The following is a 26,565-nucleotide window of genomic DNA, read 5'->3' as shown; positions in this document are numbered from 1 at the left end:
CTGGGGAGCATTTTGTAAGGAACCTTTTCCCTCTTGGTGCAATGTCCATTTTGCTCTGGTACACAATCAGTGGACATTTGAGTCACAGGAGGGGCAAACAAGGCCACAACCCAAAAGGGATGCTGGCAGTCATATTTTGTATTTTCAACCTGGTTCCATAGAATCATCCTGATATAGCTGCCAAACTAGCGACTTGTCCCTTTAATGCTCGCCACCATATTCCCTGTGATCAACTCAGTTACCATATGGCAACTTGTATGGACAAACCATCTATTGAAGACAGCCGGGGTGAGTCTGACCTCTACTGCACGATTCAAATGCGAGTGGGACAGTAAAGAATGTCACAAGGTTGTGATGTGGTATGTCTTCTTTTATGTGGTGAACATCATTCCCACCGAGAGTCATGATGAGTGGTCAGGAACCACAAGGCAATATCCTTCCTGTGCTGAAGATTGGGATAAAGATAAGTAGCTGCTCTGTATTTCTGTGTCTGCCACGTCAAATGTGAACTATACCAGGAGTGTAAATGCTGTGCTTTCAACTCACAAGCACTCTGTATACGGCTTTGATGGCAAACCTTTTGCTGTGTCGCAATCACAAGAAAAGTATTTTCATCTTGCCATGGGGAGATACTAAAATGCGTGTCTGAAACCCACATCTACTATGCCAATGAATACTTCAGGGCTTTTCCTTTGGTGTTCATTTAGGTGTCACTGTTATGTCAGTTCCTTCCTGTGGTGAATATTACTTGTGTGTGTTTGTCTGAAAGGAAGTCAGTCTCTTATGCAACCCCCCCCCCAAATGTCTTGGTTTCCTTTGGTAGAATGCTTGGAACATCCTAGCCCAAGTTTCATTTGGGGCACAGGGAATTCCTCAAGCAAAAGCAGGTAAGGACTCACTACTTCACCTCACACACATTACACTGTCCTGTGTAAAATCAGCTGACAAGTCTCATGGGTACCCAGCTTTCTGTCCTCTCTAATCCTAAAAGTTCAGTACAAAACTCCTGGTATTCTTAGGCTTTCCCAGTGTCATGCGTAGACTGTTTGGTTCGTGGAGTCACAATGTCTAGGAAGAAACAGCATTATGGAAAGAAATGCAAACTAGAATATCCTGGTCCAAACCAAGGTCCTTTGCGTTGTCAGTTGCTGATTTGGAGTTCGGAAAGGGTTGGCCAGTATCCATTCCTTCAGGTATGTTATTGGCGACTCAGTTTCCATTTTTCATTATCCCTTGATTGTATACAATTACTCTTGGTGGTGGTGGTGGTGGTGATGGTGATGGTCCTGAGTGGCTGCAAGCCTGGAGATGGTCCCTGTACCTGCCCTTTTCAGCAGAAATCAAGGGCTGTTTCATTTGAGCCACAGACCCCTGACAATTGCATAGAGCTTAAATGTAGAGAAGAGCTTCCTGGGTTTCCCCTTAGCTGTCCTGCTAGAATATCAGCAGAGAATTATTGAACACATTTTTAAAGTGACTCTGGAAATGCCAACAAGTACCTTTCAACAACATTGCCCTTGACAGCCTCTGCTGCTTCTCAATTCCCAAATTGATTCTAGAGGTATGACAGTAGGAAGAGAATTCTTCCTTCTTCAGGAGAGATTCCTGTCTGCTTGTTAGTGTAAATGCTCCCCCAGAATCTTCTTGGAGACTTAATGTTTCCACTGAGTCAATATATGCATTCAATAAAGACTAGAGAAAAAGTATTGCTAGGAATTTCTTTTTGCACATTCCCTATTTCATGATTTTGAATTACTTATGAAAATTATTTAGGGAAAATAGAAAACGCGGACCTAAAGAGAAGCATTGTTAATGAGTAGGATAAATATGGACCTCTATGTGTAAACATCTATCACATCAAAGACATCGAGAAAAGAAATGAAGAGAAATCACATAATCAGAGATGTTTGAAAACATTTTTATTCTTTGCCACTTCCTGTAAACCATTAAAATTTGCCATAGACATTTCCAATTGCATGGGTATTTTGTGCCTGATTCTACACATTTGAGATCTTGTTCATAGTATGATGGCATGTTTGGATGAACATAGGCCCCTCTTTCTAAGCAACTAATTTGGCATATTTTATATTCACAGAAGGAATTGAGGAATAGCTAGAAAGCTTCCTAAGATGCACCTATGTAGAGGGTAAGTATGTGGGTTATTACATATAAATGAACAGAGAATTGGTTATTATCTGGAGTCAATCAATAGTCCTGACATATGATGTTGCTGGTATGCAATCACCGCACCGTCTTCTTGGGCTTCATTCCACCCAGCATGGTTCACATGAGCCACAGGATGAATTGTGATGCGGAAAGGCTATATTTCCAAGGGGCATTCTCGGTAGAGCTGTCCATGTGAAACCATGATCCTAGAATTCATTTCCCTTTTCCAACCTGGTGTCCACATTGAACCCATGTTGTTCTTCTTTGGACGCGGAAAAGGAAATAGTGTGCTTGTGATCTGAAGAAAGCAACTGTTTACCAATTAGCAATCCACGGAATTGTTCCTTTGGTGTTTTTTGGTGACCCTTACATGCGTTCATAATCATGTTTTCTTGCGTGATTAGAGAATTCCAAGTACTTACATGTGCAATCTATGACATTTTGTTCTCTCATCAAATTGAGTTTACTGCTGAAATATTGTTTGTATTTATCATGGCTGTCTTTCAAAACCACGAAAGGGCTGACTTGGTAGATCTGAAATTTGAGCCTCGTATGATTTGACCTGTCACCCATTGCGAAGAGTAGAGCTGGTGGCCACTTCAGATAAAGTATGTTACTGGATAACCACGCAATTTCTCTCTGTACAGGGATCTGTCATTGATGTCAGCAGGATGAAGAATAACATAAAATTTCTAGACCTTTATGTGTGTACATGTGTTAAGATGTATACTAATCATTGATAGGTGTCTTCAGTTGGAAAGGTTTGCATGTATGTGCCCTTTTTTGTCTTCCTTATGCTGTGATTTTTCCTCCTATTGGGATTTTCCCCCTGACAGACATTATCAGAGTAGATTTTTATCTGGTTTTATTTTGGTGATAGTATTTTGGATTGTTTTTTAGTTTCTTTTTTGAAATGTTGTACCTCAGAATCCTGATGTAGGCCTTATTGAACAGGTAGGCTTTTCTATTCCATCCCTTTCCATTCATATGCCTTTTACATGATGCTTTATAAGCATGTGTAGGAAACTTCTTGTTTGATCATCCATCTTTTTGTGTATATTTTCATGCATTAGAATGAGAGAAGAATTTTGCTGATATTACTTTCAAACAGGAGGAAATCCCTTTTGCATTCCTGCTGATTGCATTTTCTGTATTTATTCTGAAGCACCGGACTGCTTTTTTCTCTTTCGGGGTGATGTGTTGTACAGCACTACTATTTAAGTAATACAGATCCATTACAACAGGATCCATGATGTTGTTGAGATTGACCACATTCCTTTGAGTACTCTTAGTAATTTCTTATAGTTTTTGGAAAATGTGTTTCCTTTTTAGGTAAGGTATAGTGGGCTAGCGCATGTGTCAGTTAATGGTTTCATTATATCTCGAACCTTAGTATGGCACCTCAAGTAATTCTCCTCTCAACCTCCCACTCAGAACTTCTTGTGTTTCTCTTCCCATCCCTATATAAAATAAACACATAAATTTGTAAAAAAAAAAAAAGAAAGAAATATGAATGTGCCAGGAAACAAGGTCAGATACGGTAACCTGTGGAGACAATCCACAAGGGGAAAGTAGAGAAAAGAAATTGATTTACATAGTTTATTAAGACAAAAAATTCTCAGAAAGACCTGTTGTTTCCATGTCTGATTGTTGAATTCGTTAGTCCCGTGCATCTGGTCTCATGTGCATATCTGTTGAATGACTGTGATCCACTCCTGGCAAATGAAAACTGTTCACTACGTGTTACACAGGAGGGAAAGTTAAATATGGAGGTTCCCTATGACCCACAATCCAAACCCTGGGCATTTCCCGAAATGTCCCGAAGGGTGGCCATGCTGAGGCTCCTAGCACAATGATGTTCACTGCAGCATTATTTCATGTGGCTTATGTATGGAACCAACTTAGAGGACCCTAAGTAGGGATTAAGGCAACAGAGTATGGATACACTGTGGTATTCTCCGCTGCCATTCAAACTAATGACAGCTCCCCAATCTGAACTCAAATGGAGGGGCATCGAAACAAATCATGGTAAGTGAAGTAAGGCAGAGCCAAAGGCTCATGAAGAATTTGGCACCAGCTATGAAAAGAAAGGATTCTCAGCTGGGAGATTCTCACAGAAAGAGAGTGCTTCCTTAGCATGCATTAAGCCTTGGGTTTGATTCCACAGGACCACAGAACTCATGGTGTGGACGAAGTGGAAGAGCTCTAGTTGGATAAAAACTGAGGCGTCCTGCCAAGGCCCTGAGATCAAGGGCCAAGACTGGCCAAAAGAAAAATAAAATTTAAAAAATTGCCGAATGGATTTTCCTAGGATCAATTTTCACATGATCACACACATTAAAATATATACTCAGAAGACAACCAGTCTAATTCTCAGAAGCTGTCCATACATTTGTTATGTTTCTATGGATAATAAGTTTAAGAAAGCCAGCTCGTCTCACCGGTAGTTGCCAATGTGCTAATTTATCACTGCCACATTCCCGGTAGTTGCTTGTTGCTCTTTGGCTGTCCAGAGAGATATATTCAAGCTTCCTTTCCCTAGGAATGTGAGATAATGTTAATCCTCATTCATTCCTTTTCAGAAGTGATTCATCAGGCAAAACACATTGGTTCCAGGTTTTACTTCAGTTTTAATGAGTTACAATATTAAATGTATTATGACTCTCAGGACATGAATGGATTTTCATTTACATGGTCAACTCTCCCCAGTTTCTTTGGAAAATACCTTGCTAGCCCTGAATCCTCTTCACAGAACCCAGGGGCCTTTACATTACCCCTTTTGACTGCGAAAATACAGGTAAGGAAATCCTGATGGTGAACTTAGGGATGTGCCTAGGTTTCTCTTAGGGAAGACAACCACTCTGTTATTTCCAGTGCAGTCAGGTTTGTACTTGAGTATCCACATACAGTTCCAACCCTATTCTTGCAAATGAGAACATTGTTGCAACTCATTTCCTCTCAATTCCTTCTTTGGAAAGTTTGTCAACAGTCTGAGAATCATTTCTTCCCTAATATTTATCATGCATAACTCTGTCGAAGTTTGCATGAGAGATTGATAATCCCCACGGTGTGTATGACTGCTTGTGACACTTAACTGCAAGGAAACACCTGACAGAAAATGGCATCCAAGAAGGAAGATGGCGCCGAGACAATAGGGATGCTGCCGACCTTTCTCTGACAAAAAGAGAGAACCAGGGTGTCCCACGAGCCAACTATTTAAAGAAATCCACAACAACAAACTCAAAAAGCAATGGAGCAGGACTCAAACCGGAAAAGAATTCCAGATAAAGCTCACATCGAACATTCTGAAAGAATTCGGAACGCGAGGACCCCTCCCCCACCTCTCGCCCAAAGCCTCGGAAAGCCGCGCCAGACCAAGCCGCGAAAAGCGGCTTGAGCTGGCACCGGCTTAATGCGGGGAAAGCGGGGGCGGGCACCGGGTCTAATCCACGAAAAGCGGCAGCAGTGGAGGGCACCAGGCTGGGAGCCCAACAGTTGTAGAAACTAGCACAGAACCGGGCCAGCAAACGGTGGAAGCAGCGGAACTCAGACGCGGAACCAGAACAGCAAGCAGCGGAACCCAGATGCAGAACACAGGCCACAGTGGAGACCCGAGGGGAGTGAAAGACTCCCCACCACCGTGGAGCACCTGCAGACGGACGCAGAGGCGTGAGTAATACAGCGCGTCCCCAAACACATCGGGAAAGCGGAGCGGGTTCCAAGCAATAGAACTTAACTCAGACCCCAACACCCTGCGTGAGAAAGACTGGCGGGAGCAGGGGGGCAAGGAATTTAGAATCATGTCCCTCCCCTGAACAGCCCTCTCCCTCAGGCCATTGACTGGAGATTGAGAGGCGGGCTACCCATAAGACCCAGCACCGCACCAAGGGAGGCAGGGCTGCCCCAACTCCCACCCGCCCAATGGGCTCAACCCCCAGCCCTCTGACTGGAGACTGACAAGTGGAAGGACCCTAAGACTCAGCACCCCACCAGGGGAGGCAGAGCTGTCCCAGCTCCCACCCACCCACCAGGCTCCTCACCCAGGGCTTTGGGACCCTGCCTTACAAAAGTGGGTAGGGGGTGCGGGTAAATAGGAGCCAGCATCTGCCCCCCCTCAATTCTCTAGCGGGGCATCCTCCAGCTGGGAATCCTGAGCAAGACACCACTGAGGGCCCCCCCCCCACAGTCACAGACTCTGACAAAGCAGGGGAAACACAGCAGGGATATGAAGGGCCCACCAGCAGCCAAGCTCCCCTTCTGAGAACCAAAAAGGCGAGGCTCTGCCCTTGGAGCCCACATCCCCAGCTGGACCCTGCCCTGGGAACAGAAGGGCCTCCTGCTGGTCGTCCTGAGAGCTCCTGAAACTCTCAATCCCCACACCCTTGGCTTGGGGCCCCCCCTGGAAGCAGCACAGGAAAACGTCTGCCAACCGCGCTCAGAGGGAAGCTCACAGATCCATCCCATGGTCCACTGTGAGGCCACTGGTTGGCCTAAGAGCTAGTCACGCAGCAACACATAAGTTTTATTCTAATACTTTCCAAACTTTGTACTCAAATACTCTACCTACCTACCCCCTGACCTCTCTCATTCTATTTTTCTATCTCTGGACCTCTGCTCCTCTTTCAACCCTTATACTGCATGCATCTACACTTGATGGCTGTTGAGCAACATGGTATATCTAGGTGTTTAATCATTCTGTAGGCTCAGAGGGACTTAAAGACAATAGAGATTGGATTGAGAGGCTTATTGTTTTGGATATAAATCGCTTATCAGTGAATAATTAGACTAGTTGGTAACTGCACAAAAAGAAAGAGTGATAACACCAATCAAAACTTGTGAACATCTAGAGTCTGCCAGCTAAAGAGGTCTAGGTTGGTTATATCTGAAAAACTATAATCGTGTTTAGTATTAATCTTGCTCCCATTTTCAAATGGGCAGAACAAGAAACTCAAGAAAAATGTCAAATCAAGAAACAACATCTCCCACCTCCCCCACCCAATGTAAACAGACAATGGAACAGTCACTGGCAAACCTAGAGGAGAGTCTTCCAAGTGCTGTACAAATGCAATTGATAAACATCATTAATGAAAAATGAGAAAATATAAAGAAAGAGATAAGGGAGGAAGCCATAGCTGAACAAGAGGAAACCATAAACAAGGTGATAAGTAAAGAAGAAGAAGCCATAAAGGAGGCCGTAATAAAGGTTTTTCAAAGAAAGATGGATGAATTCATAGAATCCACAAATAAAAAGGTGACCGAACTCCAGCAAATGTTCAAAGAAAATAAAGCTACTGAGCTAACCACTCAAATGGAAATCAAGGAGCTAAAGAAATCCATACATGATCTAAAAGAAGAGATGCAAGGCATCAAAAATGAGCAATTACTAGCAAGAGAGATGAAAAATAAAGTAGATAGCTTTGATAGCAGGTTAGACAATGCAGAGGAGAGAATTTCCGGGGCTGAAGATAATTTAGTTATTATAGAGAAAGAACAGAAAATGAGTCAATCCAAACCTACGAAAAATGAGAGAGTGCTTCAGGAGGTCTAAGATACAATTAGGAAGCCTAATTTAAGGCTAATTGGTATTGAGGAGGGTCTGGAGAAAGAGGTCAATGGTATTGGAAATACACTTCAGGGAATCATCTCAGAGAATTTCCCAAATATCCAGAAGGGCAGACCCATCCAGATACAAGAAGCTTTTAGAACCCCAAACAGACCTGACCAGAAAAGAACATCTCACCGCCACATCGTAATCCGAACTCGATCAGTAGAAATCAAAAAAAGGATCCTAAAGGCAGCCAGGGAAAAGGGTTCAGTAACCTATAAAGGAAAACCAATCAGAATAACCCCAGATTACTCAGCAGAGACCATGCAAGCAAGAAGTGACCAGAAGCATATATGTCATGCCCTTAAGTCAAATAACTACCAACCAAGAATACTGTACCCAGCTAAGCTCTCACTCATAACTGAGGGAACAATAAAAACATTCCATTCCAGGGAAAAGCTGCAACAATATGTCGCAACAAAACCAACACTACAGAGAATTCTGAAAGATGTTCTATACATAGAAAACCAAAATAAAGGCAATATAGGGAAAGAAATGGCACCTAAACAGCATACCACCTAAGGACCACAAGAACTGTCAAGACACAGGCCCAAATAAAAGCTTTTAAAAATGGTAGGATCTAATAAAGATCTCTCAATCCTAACTCTCAATATCAATGGACTCAACTCTCCAATTAAACGGCATAGGCTGTCTAGTTGGATCAAAAAGCAAGAGCCATCATTCTGCTGTCTTCAAGAGACACAACTTACCCCCAAAAAACAAGCATCTTTTGAAAGTGAGAGGTTGGAATAAACTCTATCAAGCTAACAGCCCCCATAAACAGGCTGGAGTTGCCATCCTCATATCAGATAAAATAGACTTCAAACCAAAATTAGTAAGAAAAGACAAAGAAGGTTACTACATACTACTAAAGGGATCTTTCCTCCAGGAAGACATAATGATCCTAAACATTTACACACCCAATTCCGGAGCTCCAAACTTCATCAAGCAAACTTTACTTACACTGAAACCATACATAGATCGAAATACAGTGATTGTCGGTGACTTTAACACACTACTTTCATCTATGGACAGATCAACAAGGCAAAAACTCAACAGAGAAACCTTAGAACTGAAAAACTATATAGACCAACTAGATCTAACAGACATCTGCAGAATATTCCACCCAGCAACAACATAATATACGTTTTTCTCAGCAGCACATGGAACATTTTAAAAATAGATCACATCTTAGGCCATAAAACAAACCTGGATAGATTCAGAAACACAGAAATTATTCCATGCACACTCTCAGACCACAAAGGCATCAAACTGGAACTGAACACACATCTCCACCAAAGAAAACTATGTAACTCATGGAGACTGAACAACACATTCTTGAATCACCAATGGGTCATCGAAGAGATCAGAACAGAAATCCAACAGTTTATGAAATTTAACAGTAAGGAGCACACAAACTACCAACTCCTTTGGGACACAACAAAGGCAGTACTCAGAGGAAAATTTATAGCTCTGAGTGCCTACAACAACAAGTTGAAAAATTGCAAACCAACAAGTTAATGTCTCACCTGAAATCCTGGAAAAGAGCAACAAACCAACCCTCATCCCAGTAGAAGAAAGTAAATTATTAAAATCAAAGCAGAATTAAATGATTTGGAATCCAAAAAAACTATAGAAAGAATCAACAAAACAAGGAGTTGGTTCTTTGAAAGAATTAACATAATTGACAAGCCCTTAGCAAATCTTACCAAAAAAAGAAGAGAGCATATCGAAATAAACAAAATCGCAGATGAAAATGGTAATATCACGACAGAAATTACCAAGATCCAGAATATCATGAGGGAATACTTCTCGATCCTTTATGCCAACAAATTTGAGAATCTAGATGAAATGGATGAATTCCTAGCCAATATTAACATACCCACACTGAACCAAGAAGAACTAAGCCAACTCAACAGGCCTATTTCAAGCTCTGAAATAGAAATGGCAATTAGAGAACTTCACCTAAGAAAAGCCCAGGGCCAGATGGATTCACAGCTGAATTCTATAAGGTCTTCAAAGCAGAGCTCACACCAATACTCCTCAAGCTCTTCAATGAAATTGAAAATGAAGGTTCCTTACCAAACTCATTCTATGAAGCCAGTATAACCCTCATCCCCAAACCAGACAGAGATTCATCAAAAAGAGAGAACTATGGACCTATATCTTTGATGAACATCGATGCAAAACTTCTCAGCAAAATATTGGCCAACCGTCTACAACAACTCATCAAAAAATTATACACTATGATCAACCTGGATTCATCATGGGGAGGCAAAGCTGGTTCCACATACGCAAATCACTTAATATAATTCAACACATCAACAGGAGCAAGGACAAAAATCACATGATTGTCTCAATAGATGAGAAAAGGCATTTGACAAGATCCAACACCCCTTTATGTTAAAAGCTCTGGAGAAACTAGGAATCCATGGAACATTCCTCAATGTAATAAAGGCTGTGTATGAGAAACCTACTGCTAGTATTACACTTAATGGTGAAAATCTAAAGCCATTCCCTCTAAAATCAGGAATGAGGCAATGATGCCCATTCTCTCCACTCCTCTTTAACATAGTACTAGAATTCCTAGCCAGTGCAATAAGGCAAGAAGCAAGCATAAAGGGGATCCAAGTAGGGAAAGAGGAAATAAAACTATCCCTCTTTGCAGATGACATGATTCTGTATTTAAAGAATCCTATAGACTCTACTCCAAGCTCCTTGAGCTGATCCAAAGCTTTGGAAGAGTAGCAGGCTATAAAATCAACCCCCAAAAATAAACTGCCTTCCTTTATGCCAACAGTGAGAGGAACGAGGCAATAATCAGGAAAGAAACTCCTTTCACAATAGCCTCAAAGAAAATAAAGTACCTAGGAATTAGCTTAACTAAGAATGTAAAGGACCTTTTTGACGAAAACTTTAAAACCATAAAAAAAGAAATTAAAGCAGAACTAAGGAAATGGAAAAACCTCCCATGCTCCTGGAATGGAAGAATCAACATTGTGAAAATGACAATCTTGCCAAGAGCTATCTACAAATTCAGTGCAATACCCATCAACAACCCAATGTCATTCTTTAAAGAAATAGAAGAGGCAATCCAAAATTTCATATGGAATAATAAAAGACCCCGTATAGCAAAAACACTTCTTAGCAGAAAAAACAGCGCTGGAGGAATTTCAATTCCAAACTTTAGACTCTATTACAGAGCTATAATTCTCAAAACAGCTTGGTACTGGCACAGGAACAGGCCTGAAGACCAATGGAATAGAACTGAGGACCCAGATATTAAACCACAGACCTATGGCCACCTAATCTTTGACAAGGGAGCCAAAAAAATAGAATGGAAGAAAGACAGCCTCTTCAACAAGTTGTGCTGGCAGAACTGGTTAAGCACCTGCAGAAAACTAAAGCTGGATCCTTTTTGTCACCTTGCACTAGAATTAACTCCAAATGGATCAAAGACCTGTAGGTAAAAGCTGACACACTGAAAACTCTACAGGAAGGAATAGGAGATACACTAGGCCTCCTTGGCACAGGTCGAAACTTTCTTAATAAGGACCAAGAATCACAACAAATCAGAGAAAGGCTGGATAAGTGGGACTGCATTAAACTGCAGAGCTTTTGTATGGCAAAGGACATAGCTAGTAAACTAATCAGGAAGCCTACAGAGTGGGAGAAGATCTTCACCAACCAAACAATGGACAAAGGCCTCATATCTAAAATATATCAACAACGCAAAAAATTGAATCACTCCAAAACTAACCTACAAAGTAATAACCATCCCATTAAAAAATGGCCCAAAAACTTAGAGTCTTCTCTGAAGAAGAAACAAAAATGGCCTATAGACACATGAAGAAATGCTCCACATCTCTGGTCATAAAAGAAATGCAAATCAAAACAACTCTAAGATTCCACCTCACTCCAGCTAGAATGGCCAGGATCAGGAAAACGAATAACAACAGATGCTGGAGGGGATGTGGCCAGGAGGGATCACTACTACACTGTTAGTGGGAGTGCAAACTCGTTCAACCACTATGGAAAGCAGTGTGGCAGTGCCTCAAAAGGCTAAACATAGAACTCCCCTATGACCCAGCAATTCCACTACTTGGCATTTACCCAACTACCCAGAAACTAAACCCACTAGCACAACAATGTTCATTGCAGCACTATTCACCATAGCAAAGATATGGAACCAACCTAGATGTCCCTCAGTTGATGAGTGGATCAACAAGTTGTGGTATTTGTACACAATGGAATTCTATGCTGCTGTCAGAAAAAATGACATCGCCCCATTTGTTAGGAAATGGAAAGACTTAGAAAAAATCATATTAAGTGAAATAAGTCAGACTCAAAGGAACTTAGGCTCAATGGTTTCCCTCATTTGTCATAATCAGTAGAAACCTTGGGCTCTACTAGCAGAGATTTGCAATAGAGCAAAATCTTGATACATAAGGCCATATAATGTGAAGCTAATTGAAAGGACCTCCAGGATAGTGAAACAAAAGCCATATAATGAATGATTGTTGTCCTTAATGTACTATGTTGTCTCTCATCTCCTTTGCTGTCCCTTGGTTATCTCATATTGGTATAGTATCTCCCTTTGTTATCTGATATATTGAATTTATTTGTATTTGGATATTTGAAATTTGATAGGGAAGGGGGGAAACAAAGACAGGTGGGGGGTTTGGGGGGGGAGGGAAACGGGTACCAAGACATGTGAAAGGGTATCAATGTATGTGAATTAATGCACCTTCTATCTGGCAAATATCATGTAACCCTTTTACTAATTACAATAAAAATAAAATAAAAAAACTGATTTACATAGTTTATTAAGACCAAAAATTCTCAGAAAGACCTCTTGTTTCCATGTCTGATTGTTGAATTCGTTAGTCCCGTCTCATGTGCATATCTGCTGAATGACTGTGGTCCACTACTGGTAATGAAAACTGTTCACTAGTTGTTACACAGGAGGGAAACTTAACTATGATGGTTCCCTATGACCCACAATCCAAACCCTGGGCATTTCGTGAAATGTCCAGAAGGGTGGCCTTGCTGAGGGTCCTAGCACAATGATGTTCACTACAGCATTATTTCATATGCCTTAAGTATGAAACCAACTGAGAGGTCTCTAAGTAGGGATTCAAGCCACGGAGTATTGATACACAGTGCTATTCTCCGCTGCCATTCAAACTAATGACAGCACCCCAATCTGAACCCAAATAGAGGAGCAACGAAACAAATCATGGTACGTGAAGTATGGCAGAGCCAAAGCCTCATGATGAATTTGCACCAGCTATTAAAAGAAAGGATTCTCAGCTGGGAGATTCTCACAGAAAGAGAGTGCTTCCTTAGCATGCATTAAGCCTTGGGTTTGATACCACAGGACCACAGAACTCGTGGTGTGGACGAAGTGGAAGAGCTCTAGTTGGATAAACCCGAGGAGTCCTGCCAAGGCCGTGAGATCACTGACCAAGATTGGCCAAAAGCAAAAAAAATGTTAAAAATTGCAGAATGGATTTTTCTAGGGTCAATTTTCACATGATCACACACTTTAAAATATATACTCAGAAGACATCCAGTCTAATTCTCAGAAGCTGTCCATATGTTTGTTATGTTTCTATGGATAATAAGTTTAAGAAAGCCAGCTCGTCTCACCGGTAGTTGCCAATGGGCTATTTTATCACTGCCATATCCCTGGTAGTTGCTTGTTGCACTTTGGCTGTCCAGAGAGATATATTCAAGTTTCCTTTCCCTAGGAATGTGAGATAATGCTAATCCTCATTCATTCCCTTTCAGAAATGATTCATCAGGCAAAACACATTGGTTCCAGGTTTTACTTCAGTTTTAATGAGTTACAATATTAAATGTATTATGACTCTCAGGACATGAATGGATTTTCATTTACATGGTCAACTCTCCCCAATTTCTTCGGAAAATACCTGGCTCACCCCGAATCCTCATCACAGAACCCAGGGGCCTTTACATTACCTCTTTTGACTGGGAAAATACAGGCAAGGAAAACCTGATGGTGAACTTAAGGAAGTGCCTAGGTTTCTCTTAGGAAGACAACCACTTTGTTCTTTCCAGTGCAGTCGGGTTTGTATTTGAGTATCTACAGACACTTTCAACCCTATTCTTCCAAATGAGAACATTGTTGTAACTCATTTCCTCTCAGTTCCTTCTTTGGAAAGTTTGTCAACAGTCTGAGAATCATTTCTTGCCTAATATTTATCATGCATAACTCTGTCAAAGTTTGCATGAGTGATTGACAATCCCCACTGTGTGTATGACTGCTTGTGACACTTAACTGCAAGGAAACACCTGACAGAAAATGGCATCCAAAATTGATTGAGTGTAGTGAAAAGATGCACTTCCATAAAAGGTTACAGCTAAGTGGTGAGAATCTGGCAAGTAGAGGGCTCTCAAGGAGAAGGAAAGTTTTTGTGTTTGACCACGTACAGGTATTTTTACAAAGTGCTTAAGGTAGAGTGCACTCACAGTAACCCAAGATTCTCTCATGCCTTACATGCTCAGTCTAGTTTCCATTGTAGCATATGTGTAAATTGCACCACAATCTTCTTCTATTGGTATTCCTTTGCATTCCTTTGGTGCCATGGATTACTCTTCACAGTTACATGACATTGAATAAGGTTTTGGAAGTTCAGAGATGGGAAAATACTCATCACAAGTGCATTTGAGAAGTTTAGTGTTCCCCCAGGAAAGTTTGATCTCGTTGTTTCTCTGATTTTCATGGTTAAAATGTGATTCCTTCGGGGAATGACCCTTTTTTGCCACCAAGATTCCTTGGGTTTTACTATAAGCAGTACTTGTGGGATTCCTCCCGATAGTCTGATCACAAGTGCAGCTCGATGGGTGAAATCTATCATAAGGCAATCATGGCTTGGAATGGTGTGGAACCAGTAGTCTACAGGAAGTATCTGCATATTCTGTACTGGCAGCAGCCTAGACAACAGAACAGCAGCCAATCCTCTGCCAGAGAATGAAGTTGGACATTTGGGACAATTTAGCTCCTCATTCCCAAATCTCTATGAACAGGTGGCCAGAATCCTATTCAAAGAAGCTACCTAGAGGTCTCATTCACCCATGTTGTTAGTTCGGGAGGGAACTGGAAGTCACCATGGAATTCATGAAACTGTTATCCTCAGCAGAATTGTGGCACCCTCCTTGATGTAGAGCAGCTATGAATATGAGTGGAAAGATTCTCATTAATTTTTTTGTGTAATCAAAGTGGATTCCTCATCAAAACTGAGAAGGAATGGACTCTCACATCCTTCATGAAAGTATTGGTTCAGCACAATGGAGATGGTAAATTTTGCCGAATACATAGGGGCTCTACTTAGTGCAGGTCAGTTTCTTTCCCGTTATGCTTTTAACCTGCCAACAGATGTGTTTTAGAACAGTCCACGTTTGCTGAGTGTGTCCGGGCTGAGTTGCTACACGGTATTTGTCAGTACAAATGTACATTAATCTTTGAAATTCTCTGCTTCTCTGTCATTACAAACATGGATATGCATGATTTCTAAGACCCTCATTGGGACCACTGTAAGCAAGACTATGAAAAGAATATTCAAAGTGCAAGATAGCTTCATTAGTGGTACCACTAACACCATCTGCACGGATGTCCCGTTCATTATGAAGATAGAAACAATATCTTTGGGCAATGTGTGTATGTGTACTAGAATACATAGAGGACATCATACAAGACATTTTGAGCAAGAGCCTGAAGAGACGTTCCATCTTGGCTTTTCAGGAAGTCCAGTTGTCAGCAGGTATGAGTTCCATGAAATGTCTCGACACAGGTTATGTTTCAGACATCTGACCCCATTGTCAACCTATGAATGAAGGCAATCTGTTGTTGCTTCGATGCTGTACCGAAGGCTCAGAGCGTGCCTGTAATTCTATTTCTGCTGGGTAGGTTAAATCCCCTTATGGGTCCCACATGTATACACTGGGCATAATGAAAAATTCACTGGTGTTGTGAAATTCGGTGTCGTTAATGGCCTAAGATCCCTCCCTAATTCCTGAACTGGACCTCACTTGGGTATTGAGATGTGTTGGGTTTCAGATTGTATCTGTCTGCTTTCCTGTGTATCAGTTCAAAAAAGGATAACCTCTGTGAAACCCTTGTGGAAATCCAAATTGCCATTGAAGTACATCATGTTCCTATGACACTGCCATAAATTTAGGTGATGGTTGTCCAATAAAAAATTCACTGCTTGCACAAAGAATCCATAGCTTGATTGCCCCTTTGTGCCAGTTTCCCTCCTATAACCCCTGACATTTCAAACAAACTCCACGGAGTCAGAAACTTGTTTTTTTCTTTCTCAGCAGGATCCAATCATTAACATACATTGAGGTCTCTCTCGTCAATGAGGTTGTGTGTGTGTGTGTCTGTCTGTCTGTCTGTCTGTCTGTCTGTCTATCTGTCTGGTGTGTGTGTGGGTGTGATGGGTGTCTCTCTGTTTCTCTAATTTGTTTGACTGTATTCACTTCATTCCTCTCTTCCATGCTCAAATTATACATGTGGGAGGAAAAGTACATAATTGCTTCTTATACTAGAAAGATGCTTTCAGTCCAGCTCCTGATCACTCTGTTTCGGGTTTCTCAAGGCTCAATCCCTACCAGTGGTGACACAACACCACTCCTGACTTTTTCGGTGTATTTGGTACTGAGTTTATGCCTGTAATCAAAGTGACTGAAGGGGATGAGATCTGAGTAAAGCAGTTCAAAGGCAGCCCAGTCTTTGAAAGCAGAGAGATTCTTATTTTCCTTATTCAGTAGAGAAACAGAAAGTAGGGTTGTTTCTCTAAAGGCAAGGTGGTTCCCCCAGCTGAAGAAATTGAGAACCATACCCAGGCCAGAATCAGTATAGCAGGGAACCGTGGAGCCACAGATCAGTGACAGCCCCGAGAACCATAATACACCCCTAGGAAACACACATAACTACAACATAGAAAACAGGATAAAAAGGGAGGCAGACAGACAGAGTTTTGACATATACATGTGGGCCGGGATTCACCATAGTGTGAACTTCTCTTGTAATAAAAACCTCATTGTGATACTCGTTTGGATATCCTCCTCTACTTTACTGTTACGTTACATGAAGAGAATTCAAGGTAGCTTATAGGAAGATAAGAACAAATAACCGGGAAATATGCATGGAAGCCCAAACAAAGTTTTGCTGAAGATTTCATATTTAATCTTCATCTGGAAACCCAGTCCATCCTTATCCCAATGTATCTTTCATGGTAACAGATGTTTGGACTTGTATTAAGATTATGGTTCAGTAGGCACTTTCAAGGTCCAGAGAAATTTCCTAATGCATAATTAATTCACACACCAACGTCTTTACGTTTTGAATTTTCCAATTTCCCAGCTATATTTGTTTGAAGGCTGAAGTGAATAATTAATGAATACGCAGTGAATGACACGACAGCCTATGCTGCAGAGACACCAGTGAGATATTGGCAGAAGTAATTAGAAATAATGGGTGGTTGAGGTATGCACCCTAGTAGAACCTTGTGTGAAAATGAGTCACAGCAATCCTTTATCAGCTGAATTCTTGCCTGTGCCTACCAATGTCAGACAAGAAATGGACGGGAAGTGTAAGAAGGGCCAGTTGTCCTCTTTTGGATGGGAAGGGGTGTGTCCGTGGACATAGGCGGAAGTGGGCGGGACTTCCTGGATGTGCACCCCGGAAGTGAGGAGGCTGACCTGCATTACAAAGCTGGGACCCCTCCCAGCGGCGGCCCCACACAGAAGGAAAGGTTGCCAAGGGAAAACTGCATGCTGGGTCTACTGCCTTCCCAGTGAAGAAGGGATCCCACACTGCTAGGTTCACTGGTGAGTCTGGAAACTTTCAAAGACCCATGAGACTCTTCGCTTTTCGTCCTTCTTTCAACTCCACCATGTGTATGTTAGCTGCTTGCCACGTGGGTTTTATCTTGAATATCACTCTCTAAATACTAGGTTTCTCCCTTCTTCCCTATGTGTCACCAGCTAGTGCCCAGAGTTTCCTTAAAGTAGGCACTGAGAGACCCGTAGCTAGACTATTCCTGTCCACCCCTGACACAAGTCCCTCCATTTTATATAAAACAGAACCAGAAATACCGCCAGCTGGAGTGTTTCAAGTTATGCTCGATTGTGAAAGACAGGGCAGGACGTACCAGGCAGGTGTTCGTGATTAGGACTGCTAGAACTGTGTGCCCAGATAAGAAAGGGAGTTTCTGATAAGGAAAGCATCTTGGGACCAGGCACGGGAGGCGTCAGCCTTCTCGGAGCCAGAGGAAAATTCCACTGCGGTCCCCTGGGTGAACTCATAGCCTTATTTGAATGGACCAATCCCTACCCTGTAACTATGCTTCTGCTGCTGTAACCATGCTTCAGCTACCCATAAATACTCAACTGTCCCCCGCCCAGGCGCGCAAGTCTTCTGAGAGACTGTGTCGCCCCGGGCGCCCGTGTTCCGGAATAAACCTCTTGCTACTTGCATCCGACTGCGTGGTCTCGCTGATCCTTGGGGAGGGTCTCCCAAGAAGGACATCCCGCAGAGGCGGGGGGTCTTTCAATTGGGGGCTCATCCGGGATAGGAGACCCCTACCCAGGGACCACCGACCCACCTACGGGAGGTAAGCTGGCCAGCGTTCTGTCCTCTGTGTTGTACCTGTTTTGCTTTGTGTTAATTGTGCTTGCGATTCTGTGACCCGGCCGTGTCAATCTGTATTCTGGCGGACCCGCGGAGGAGCTGACGAGCTCGGACTCCCGACCGCGGCCCTGGGAGACGTCCCAGAGGCATCTGGGGTCAGATTTCTGGCCCAACCGGTTTTCGTTTTCAGGGCTTTGCCTCGATCTGAGGACTCTTTAGTCCTGCTGGGAGGGGAAACATCTGGATCCCCTCCAGACACTCGTTTACTTTCGGTTTTGCACCGGAGCCGCGCCGCGAAGTGTGTGTTGCCTTTTGTGTCTGTTAATATTTGTTCTCACTGTGACGAGACTTGGACTGACTACTGACATGGGACAGACCGTAACCACCCCTCTGAGTTTGACCCTACAGCACTGGAAGGAGGTCCGGATAATAGCCAGCAACCAGTCGGTGGAGGTCCGGAAAAATAAGTGAATGACTTTCTGTTCCTCAGAGTGGCCGACTTTCGGAGTCGGCTGGCCACTAGATGGCACTCTTGACCTAACTATTATTTCACAGGTCAAGTCTAAAGTGATGAACCCAGGACCGCATGGCCATCCCGACCAGGTGCCTTATATTGTCACATGGGAGGCCCTGGTCTCTGACCCCCCACCCTGGGTGAAGCCCTTCCTATTTAACACCAAGCCTATTGTGACCCCCTCTGCCCCTGCTTTGCCTCCTCCTCTTCCTCCGTCTCCTGTCTTCCATCCTCCAGGACATTCCTCCCTATACCCAACTCTGGTGTCCAAGGAACAGGAGGGACACAAGCAGCAGCAGCCCAGTAAGGTCCTGCCTCCAGAGGAAGGAATCCTGGTGGATCTCATGGCAGAGGAACCCCCTCCATATCAGGGGCGAGGGCCTCCTCCTCGGCCATCAGGAGAAGGAGCCCCACAACTTCCGCCATCCAGGAACCCCACGCCCTCCCCGGTGGCGGGACGGTTGAGGGGACGCCGTGAACCTCCCACCAAGCCAGCGTCCTCTCAGGCGTTTCCCTTGCGGTTGGGCGCCAATAACCAGTTACAATACTGGCCCTTTTCAGCCTCAGACTTATATAATTGGAAGAACAATAACCTCCCCTTTTAGCAAAGATCCTTCCAAACTAACTTCATTAATAGAGTCTATTCTAGTAACCCACCAACCTACGTGGGACGACTGTCAGCAGCTGCTGCAGGCCCTGCTTACTTCAGAAGAAAGGCAGCGCGTCTTTCTGGAAGCCAGAAAGAATGTTCCTGGTGACAACGGGCGCCCTACTCAAATGCCTAACGAGATATATGCTGCCTTTCCTTTAGGATGCCCAAACTGGGATTTCACTACTCCTGAAGGTAGAAACCATCTAGTCCTTTATCGCCGGTTGCTTATTGCGGGTCTCCATGGGGCCTCGAGACACCCTACTAATTTGGCTCAGGTTAAGCAAGTAACCTAGAAAGGAGAGGAGTCCCCCGCAGCCTTCTTAGAACGCTTAAAGGAGGCATACCGTGTGTATACCCCGTATGATCCTGAGGACCCGGGACAGGCCACTAATGTTGCCATGTCCTTTATTTGGCAGTCCGCTCCAGATATCAGGAAGAAACTAGAGAGACATGATAACTTGCAGAACCTGTCCCTCCAGGAGTTGCTCAGGGAAGCGGAGCGTATCTATAATAAGCGGGAGACTCAGGAAGAAAGAGATGAGCACCTAAGGAAAGAAGCAGAGGAAAGAGAAAGTGCTAGGGACCGCAAGCAAAACAAGGAGATGAGCAGATTACTGGCCAGGGTAGTGACAGGACAGAAACAGAACAGACAGGGGGGAAATAGACGGGGCCCTCGTGGGGTCGAGAAGGGCCAGTGCGCCTATTGCAATGAAAAAGGACACTGGGTCCGCAGCTGTCCTGAGAAGCCTAAAGGACCTCGGATACCCAAGTCTCAGACCACCCTCTTAACCCTGGACGATTAGGGGAGTCCAGGCCAGGAGCCCACTCCCCCTGAGCCTAGGATAACCTTGACTGTAGGGGGGCAACCGGTCACCTTCTTGGTAGATACGGGAGCCCAACACTCCGTGTTAACCAACACCCCCGGCCCACTGAGTGGAAAGTCCGCGTGGGTGCAGGGAACTACTGGTGGAAAGAGGTACCGGTGGACGACAGACCAGAATATACAACTGGCAACGGGTAAGGTGACCCACTCCTTCCTACATGTTCCTGACTGCCCATACCCCCTTTTGGGAAGAGATTTACTAAAGGCACAAATCCATTTTAAGGGAGATGGGGCACACATCGCTGGCCCCCAAGGGCAACCCCTACATGTACTCACCCTGAATGTAGAAGACGAATATAGAATATATGAAAAGGAAGGGGAAAAAGGAACTTTACCTGCATCTTGGCTTCAAGTATTTCCCCAAGCCTGGGCGGAAACAGGAGGAATGGGACTGGCTAGACATTAAGCACCCCTTGTTATTATGCTAAAGGCTAACTCTACTCCTATTTCAATAAAGCAATATCCAATGTCACAAGAAGCCAGGCAGGGGATCAGGCCTCACATCAAACGCCTATTGGATCAGGGAATACTAGTGCCCTGCAGATCCCCCTGGAATACTCCCTTGTGGCCAGTAAAGAAGCCGGGGACAAATGATTACCGCCCAGTCCAGGATTTGAGAGAAGTTAACAAAAGAACAGAGGACATCCATCCTACTGTACCAAATCCATACAACCTATTGAGTGGGTTGTCCCCAACGCATACATGGTATACAGTATTAGATCTGAAAAATGCCTTCTTTTGCCTGAGATTGCACCCCAATAGCCAGCCCCTTTTTGCCTTTGAATGGAAAGATCCCGAATTGGGAATATCAGGACAATTGACCTGGATTAGATTGCCACAGGGATTTAAAAATAGCCCCTGTTTAATGAGGCGCTGCACCGGGACCTGGCAGACTTCAGGGTGCAGCATCCTAATTTGATACTCCTCCAATATGTGGACGACCTAATGTTGGCAGCTCAAACCGAACGGGATTGTAAACTGGGGACTGAGGCTCTCTTACAGACCCTGGGAATTCTGGGATATCGGGCTTCGGCCAAGAAGGCCCAACTTTGTTCAAGAAGTCCACGGAACTCGACCGGACCTGACTGACTGTCCTCTTCCCGATGCTGACTTCACTTGGTTCACGGATGGCAGCAGTTTTCTGGAGAATGGAGAGCGAAAGGCAGGAGCTGCGGTTTCCACCGAGACTGAGGTAATTTGGGCCAGAAAATTGCCTCCCGGAACTTCAGCCCAGAGAGCGGAACTCATTGCCTTGACTGAGGCCCTCTGGATGGCAGAAGGTAAGAGACTCAATGTCTATACAGACAGCCGATACGCCTTTGCCACTGCCCACATACATGGAGAAATTTATAGAAGACGGGGCCTACTAACCTCAGAAGGAAAGGACATTAAAAATAAGGCAAAAAACTGAGTATCATGCATTGTCCAGGCCACCAGAAAGGGGAATCCCCAGAGGCAAGGGGAAATCGCCTGGCAGACAGCGAGGGAAGCCGCACTTCAAGGGACCCCACAAGTACTAATTTTGCCTGTGGCAGAGAAAACACCAAGGGATCCTCCTCCACTCCAGTATAGCCCAGAAGACATCGAGTGCCTTAAGAAAATGGGGGCTGTTTACAACTCCAAATTGGGACAGTGGATTTTTGATGACAAAATAGTGTGGCCTAAGAAATGGACCTTTAAAATAATATCTGAACTTCACAAAATGACCCATTTGAGTAAAAAGAAAATGAAGACCCTCCTCAGCCGAGAAGAAAGCTTAAGCTACCTCCTGGGAGAGGATGAGGCCCTGCAGCAAGTGACCAATCAGTGCACTGCGTGTGCCCGAGTCAACACAGGACGAGCTAAGGTTGGAATTGGAACAAGAATAAGGGGACACCGCCCGGGTGTCCATTGGGAAATTGATTTTACTGAGATTAGACCTGGACAGTATGGCTATAAATATCTCCTGGTATTTATAGACACCTTCTCTGGATGGGCGGAGGCGTTCCCTACTAAAAATGAAACAGCCAGAGTAGTGACCAAGAAATTACTGGAAGAAATTTTCCCCAGGTATGGCATGCCCCAAGTGTTGGGAACGGATAATGGGCCAGCGTTTGTCTCCCAGGTAAGCCAGTTGGTGGCCAAATTACTGGGGATTGATTGGAAATTGCATTGTGCCTATAGACCCCAGAGTTCAGGACAGGTAGAGAGGATGAATAGAACAATAAAAGAGACCTTGACCAAATTGACATTAGCAACCGGCCTAAAGGATTGGGTGGCCTTACTCCCCCTAGCCTTATATCAAGCCCAAAATACCCCCGGCCCACATGGATTAACTCCCTTTGAAATTATGTATGGAGCACCTCCCCCAGCTGTTAATTTTTTTGATCCTCATATTTCCAATTATGCTAACAGTCCTTCTTTGCAAGCCCACTTACAGGCTCTTCAGATAGTCCAGAAGGAAGTTTGGAGACCCCTGACAGCTGCTTACCAAGAACAACAGGACAAGCCCATTGTCCCACACCCTTTCCAGGTTGGAGATTCCGTGTGGGTGCGGAGACACCAGACTAAAAACTTTGAGCCTCGCTGGAAGGGACCATACATAGTCCTTTTGACCACCCCCACGGCCCTCAAGGTGAACGGGATTGCCTCCTGGATTCACGCCTCTCACGTAAAGGAAGCTCGTCAGGAAGATTCTACCAACCAGAAATCAGGATGGAAGCTGCATCGCACTTCAAACCCCCTAAAGATAAGACTTTCTTACTGTTAATCCTTCTTTGCATAGTCCCCTCATTCCCCACGGAAGGGAGTCCTCACACTCCTAAGCCTTTAACTTGGCAGTTAATATCCCAAACTGGAGATGTTGTGTGGGCCCTTCCGGGACTCACACACCAGGTTCATGGTGGCCTAACCTCACCCCTGACTTCTGTCAGTTAGTGGCAGGAGTAGATGGGGGGGGTGGGATGTAGCATATTATGCCCCCACCGCTCTCCCTACGGACGAGTGCCCTAGCACCTGGGAGTTCAGGGCCAATAATTTTTATGGGTGTTGCGGACCCGACAAAAGAGAGTGAGACAGCCTTAATTGAATGAAAGATTCCATTCAAGGGACTATAAGAAAATGGGGGAATGAGAGACCCCTAGCTAGACTATTCCTGTCCAACCCTGACACAAGTCCCTCCATTTTATATAAAACAGAACCAGAAATACCGCCAGCTGGAGTGTTTCAAGTTATGCTCGATTGGGAAAGACAGGGCAGGACGTACCAGGCAGGTGTTCGTGATTAGGACTGCTAGAACTGTGCGCCCAGATAAGAAAGGGAGTTTCTGATAAGGAAAGCATCTTGGGACCAGGCATGGGAGGCATCAGCCTTCTCGGAGCTAGAGGAAAATTCCACTGCGGTCCCCTGGGTGAACTCATAGCCTTATTTGAATGGACCAATCCCTACCCTGTAACTATGCTTCTGCTTCTGTAACCATGCTTCAGCTACCCATAAATACTCAACTGTCCCCCGCCCAGGCGCGCAAGTCTTCTGAGAGACTGTGTCGCCCCGGGCGCCCGTGTTCCGGAATAAACCTCTTGCTACTTGCATCCGACTGCGTGGTCTCGCTGATCCTTGGGGAGGGTCTCCCAAGAAGGACATCCCGCAGAGGCGGGGGGTCTTTCAGCACCATGATCAATGCACAAGTTTATTGTAACCCACTTCCTGTCCAGACTTCACAATGTCCATTTTGCTCCCCCCTTACGGGACCTCTTCCTTTTCCTGACATGATTTAGTGGGTGAGCGCAAACACAGGACTTCTTGGCTCTGGCTCTGGTTCATATTCCAAAGGCACATAAATTAGCTTTGGTGGACTTCCGACTCAGTTCGACAAACTGGACTGATTGCAGCTTGAAAATAAAAACTGTGACTAAGCCACTAATGACAAGTATTTCAGCACATCTTTCACAGATGCATGTGTTGAGATAAATATCAAATTTAATGGGAAAGTTTTGTGAGTATTTCTCTCTCACTTCTAAACATCTTAGAGTTTAATTCATCTGAACTTTATGCTACTTGCCTTGGCTATTTGCCCGGCAAGTGTTGTACCTTCTTGAAGCTGCGGACGCTTGGTGGAATACGATTTACTACCCTTATAATATTCACTTTGAAAGTGAAATATATGCAGTGGAAAAGGGAATTACTTGGCGGATATGTGTAGCTTGGGTCAGCTGTGCCTCTTTTAGACACAGTGGTAACAATGGATGCACAAAGCTCTGGGTGCTTTTGTTTGGAAACATATTCCGAGACCAAGTCAGAAACGATGTTTTGGTTCAATCTGGACAATAGTGACCCTAAAAGAGCTCGGGGACCATTCCCCAAAAAGGAAATCAATCCCCAGCCCTGGAGAGAACTGACTCAGGAGGGTCAATAAAGCTTCAGAGTGTGTATAGATGTTTGCGTAAAAATTTCAGGATTTCTAAAATGACAAAGTTTTAAAATTTGATTTTGATGGAATTAGTCGTGATTTTGCTGAGATGCTTTTTCTCCCCACAGGATTGTGGAGAATACTCTGCCTGTCAGAATTGAAGAAGGTACACATCTTCCTTAGTTCATTCCTGGATAGACTCTGGGTTTGTACAGTAGATGTTTCCCTTCTTACTTTTTCCTCTTTCTTTCTTTCTTTCTTTCTTTCTTTCTTTCTTTCTTTCTTTCTTTCCTTATTTCTGTCTGTTGAAACCTACAGTGCCTAATGTCATGAGCTCATCAAAAAAAATATGCTTTTGTGGGATGTTAGCTGAACATCGAAACTTTTGGTAATGAATTTGAGTTGCATAGGTGGTTTTGGAAAGGGAAGAATGGAAGTGAACTGTGTGATTGATGCCTTTTGTAAGTGTGAATGCAGAAATTTCTAAACCACTCAATGATGAACTTTGTGATTGTACACAAGTCATCTCAGAAATGAATTTCTCTACTGTTATTCCTTGGTCCAGTTTAATACATCTCATAATAATGGTTCTCAAAAAATGCAGACCTTGAAAGTGTAATCAAAGTGAAGGATTGTCTTTTCCGAAAGCCAGGATTTGGAACCCTTTTATTTTTCAGGTGAATCTGTGTATCCTGAAAGGTTATTGCAATGCCCCTATGACCAAACTCACATGATCAGGTCTTGCAGATTCCCATACCACCTTGTAAAATGCAAAAAGGTAAATGTCACCTGAAAATGGAGAGTGTCACCACATGAAATCCTACTTTTAAGGATCCCATGTAGCCACTGGGAAGGAAATAATGGTGTGAATGTCCAGGTGGAAGGAACAAAGAAAGACTGTTTTGTGATTTCAGGACCACGTTAAGCCCACATGTGCATTGGAGTCCTACATAATTACAATGCACCTTTTTTGGAAATAGAGCTCCACATTGCAGAGCACATGCAAGGTGTTTTCTGGTGGACCAGCACTTCTTCAACAAGGCCAAGCTTGCTAACAAGCGGTGCTATTCTCCTTCACTCTTGCCTAGTCTCCAAAAGACAAGAATCTAATTTTTAAATTGACAAGCCCATGTCAGAAATCTACATCATTTGTTTCTGAGAGGGCTTTCCAATGGAAAGGTTTGGCTATCAGAAGAGGGGCCCAAAGGATATCCAAAGAGAGATTGCTGGCATCTCTTTTCTATCCTCACTATATGGATTTCACAGTAGCTATTTTGGAGTTAGCAAAAACCGCACAATATTTGAAGGTTAAGTTTTGGGCAAAAGAAATCTCTTTTGTTCAAATACCATTGCTGTAGAAAAGTTGAAATCTGGGGCAGAATGTGTCTCCTTATGCTTAAGGCAGATGTGAATAGCGGCAGACACCAACTGGGGAGCATTTTCTAAGGAACCTTTTCCCTCTTGCTGCAATGTTCATTGTGCTCTGGTACACAATCAGTGGACATTTGAGTCACAGGAGGGACAAAAAAGGCCACAACCCAAAAGGGATGCTGGCAGTCATATTTTGTATTTGCAACCTGGTTCCACAGAATCATCCTGATATAGCTGTCAAACTAGCGACTTGTCCCTTTAATGCTCGCCACCATATTCCCCGTGATTAACTCAGTTACCATATGGCAACTTGTATGGACAAAC

General features: G+C 43.8%; 2 protein-coding genes across 2 annotated transcripts; both read left to right on the top strand.

Annotated features, from left to right (window-relative positions):
• Positions 1 to 1,064: 1,064 nt before the first annotated feature.
• Positions 1,065 to 21,894, top strand: LOC150040178 (uncharacterized). Its single transcript, XM_090327308.1, is given in 7 exon segments — positions 1,065 to 1,193; positions 3,094 to 3,120; positions 3,499 to 3,503; positions 15,174 to 15,229; positions 18,925 to 19,541; positions 19,543 to 20,835; positions 21,439 to 21,894. Coding segments are annotated over 7 exon segments (2,583 nt in total).
• A 189-nt stretch (positions 21,895 to 22,083) lies between these two features.
• LOC150040177 (uncharacterized) lies at positions 22,084 to 23,232 on the top strand. Its single transcript, XM_090327307.1, has 2 exons — positions 22,084 to 22,532; positions 22,878 to 23,232. The coding sequence occupies exons 1-2, from the start codon at positions 22,084 to 22,086 to the stop codon at positions 23,230 to 23,232; spliced, it is 804 nt and encodes a 267-aa protein (XP_090183433.1).
• The last annotated feature ends 3,333 nt before the right edge of the window (positions 23,233 to 26,565 follow it).

This window comes from Megascapheus bottae, chromosome Y (assembly GCF_031878675.1).
Source record: "Megascapheus bottae isolate mThoBot1 chromosome Y, mThoBot2.hap1, whole genome shotgun sequence".
Taxonomy (NCBI): Eukaryota; Metazoa; Chordata; class Mammalia; order Rodentia; family Geomyidae; genus Megascapheus; species Megascapheus bottae.
The sequence above is the reverse complement of the archived record's forward strand: the minus strand, read 5'-3'. Positions and strand labels throughout refer to the sequence as shown.

Excerpts from the sequence above, each read along its gene's own strand:
- LOC150040177 (XM_090327307.1), top strand. The coding sequence starts at position 22,084 with ATGGGGGCTGTTTACAACTCCAAATTGGGACAGTGGATTTTTGATGAC. Across the intron at positions 22,533-22,877 it reads CTGGAAGAAATTTTCCCCAG|TCCTTCTTTGCAAGCCCACT; the intron begins GTATGGCATGCC and ends TTATGCTAACAG.